This window comes from Mustela nigripes, chromosome 1 (genome assembly GCF_022355385.1).
Source record: "Mustela nigripes isolate SB6536 chromosome 1, MUSNIG.SB6536, whole genome shotgun sequence".
Lineage (NCBI taxonomy): Eukaryota > Metazoa > Chordata > Mammalia > Carnivora > Mustelidae > Mustela > Mustela nigripes.
In genome coordinates this window covers 45840712-45842843 of record NC_081557.1, presented here as the reverse complement: position 1 = coordinate 45842843, position 2132 = coordinate 45840712, and the positions used below count along the sequence as shown (strand labels likewise).

At 44.2% G+C, this 2132-nt stretch overlaps 1 protein-coding gene across 1 annotated transcript; it reads left to right on the top strand.

Annotated features, from left to right (window-relative positions):
* The first annotated feature begins 355 nt into the window (after positions 1-355).
* LOC132011455 (olfactory receptor 51M1-like) lies at positions 356-1575 on the top strand. The gene has a single exon (XM_059390063.1). It carries the CDS (start codon positions 356-358, stop codon positions 1346-1348), a length of 993 nt encoding a protein of 330 aa, XP_059246046.1. The 3' UTR covers positions 1349-1575.
* Positions 1576-2132: the final 557 nt, after the last annotated feature.

The window sequence follows — 2132 nt, the reverse complement described above, 5'->3', positions numbered from 1 at the left end:
GGTGATGGGCATCAAGGAGGGCACATGAGGAGATGAGCCCCCACATCAATGATGTGATGAATCATTGAACATTATATCAAAAATGAATGATGTACTATATTTTTGCTACTTGAATTTAAATAAAAAATGCTTCTATCTTCAAGAAAAAAAGGGGAAATACTGGAGAAAATCTGGTGAATGTGGTGCTATAATACAGTTTAGGATAACTAGCAGGGTGGTAGAATTGATAATACTAAATTACATGATACCAAAGATAATGATAATCATGATTCTGCTTATGATGGTGTGACTATTAGGAAGACTGAAAAATTAATAACTAGAAATATCCATTTATTTTCAGCTCCATCTCTGAGGAATGCCAGCCCAATATCCTCTTAGACCTCAATTCATGATTTTGTCCAATATTACTCAGGTTAGCCCCATGTTCTACCTCACTGGTTTTCCAGGATTGGAAGCCATCGAACACTGGATTTTCATCCCCTTTTTCCTTATGTACCTTGTGGCCATCTCAGGCAATTGTTTCATTTTGATAATTATTAAGACCAACCCTCGTCTGCACACACCCATGTACTATCTACTCTCTTTTTTGGCCCTCACTGACCTGGGACTCTCAGTGTCGACCTTGCCCACTACTGTGGGAATTTTTTGGTTCAAATCTCATGGTATCTACCTTGCAGCTTGCCAAATTCAGATGTTCTGTATCCACTCATTTTCCTTCATGGAGTCCTCAGTGCTCCTCATCATGTCCTTTGACCGCTGTTTGGCCATCTGTCACCCCCTTAGGTACTCAGTCATTATCACTAGCCAGCGAGTGATTAGGACAGGTATGGCTGTCATATTCCGGGGACCTGTGGCCCTAATTCCTCTTGTCGTCCTCCTGAAGACTTTTCCCTACTGTGGGCCTCGAGTCCTCTCCCATTCTTTCTGCCTACATCAAGAAGTGATACACTTGGCCTGCACAGATACCACCTTCAACAACCTGTATGGACTGACGGTAGTGGCATTCACTATGATGCTGGACCTGGTGCTCATCGCCCTGTCCTATGGAGTCATCCTGCACACTGTGGCAAAATTGGCCTCCCATGAGGAGCAGTTCCGAGCTTTCCAAACATGTACCTCACACCTCTGTGCTGTGCTGATATTCTTTGTGCCCATGGTAGGGCTGTCTTTGGTGCACCGCTTTGGGAAGCATGCCCCTCTTGCTGTCCACCTTCTTATGGCCAATGTCTATCTCTTTGTGCCTCCCATGCTAAATCCAATCATATATAGTATTAAGACCAAGGAGATCCGCCATGTTATCAGCAAGCTCCTGGGTCTTAAGAAGGTCAGTGCTGGATCCAGGGGTTAAAAATACCCCGGGTACCCAAGAGAAGGTCCCTAATCAAGCCAAAGATCACTAACATTAAGAAACTACTATGAAGGGGCGTCTGGGTGGCTTAGAGGGTTAAGCCTCTGCCTTCGGCTCAGGTCATGATCTCAGGGTCCTGGGATCGAGTCCCACATCGGGCTCTCTGCTCAGCGGGGAGCCTGCTTCCTCTTCTCTCTCTCTCTCTGCCTGCCTGCCTCTCTACCTGCTTGTGATCTCTGTCTGTCAAATAAATAAATAAAATCTTTAAAAAAAAAAAAAAAAAAGAAACTACTATGAATCCCATGTGTTTCCCCAAGATTCTTTTCCATTTCCCTAAATAAAATATATATGAGTTTCTTTTCCTGAGTTATGAGTTAAGAATACTGATATGCCCTTGCTTAAATTTTAATGCCTCCTCCTATGTAGGAGATCTAACTCTTTTCTTTTTTATTGTTTTATTTTTAAATATTTTATTTATTTATTTGACAGAGAAAAATCACAAGTAGGCAGAGAGGCAGAGAGAGGAGGAAGCAGGCTCCCTGCCGAGCAGAGAGCCCAATGCGGGACTCGATCCCAGGACCCTGAGATCATGACCTGAGCCGAAGGCAGCGGCTCAACCACTGAGCCACCCAGGCGCCCGAGACCTAACTCTTTTCATAGCACCAAAAACTGCCCCGATGAATACTCTGTTGAGGGTCATCATCAATGTACAAATATTAAAACTAAAACTAAATGGAACAGGGCGCCTGGGTGGCTCAGTGGGTTAAGCCGCTGCCTTCGGCTC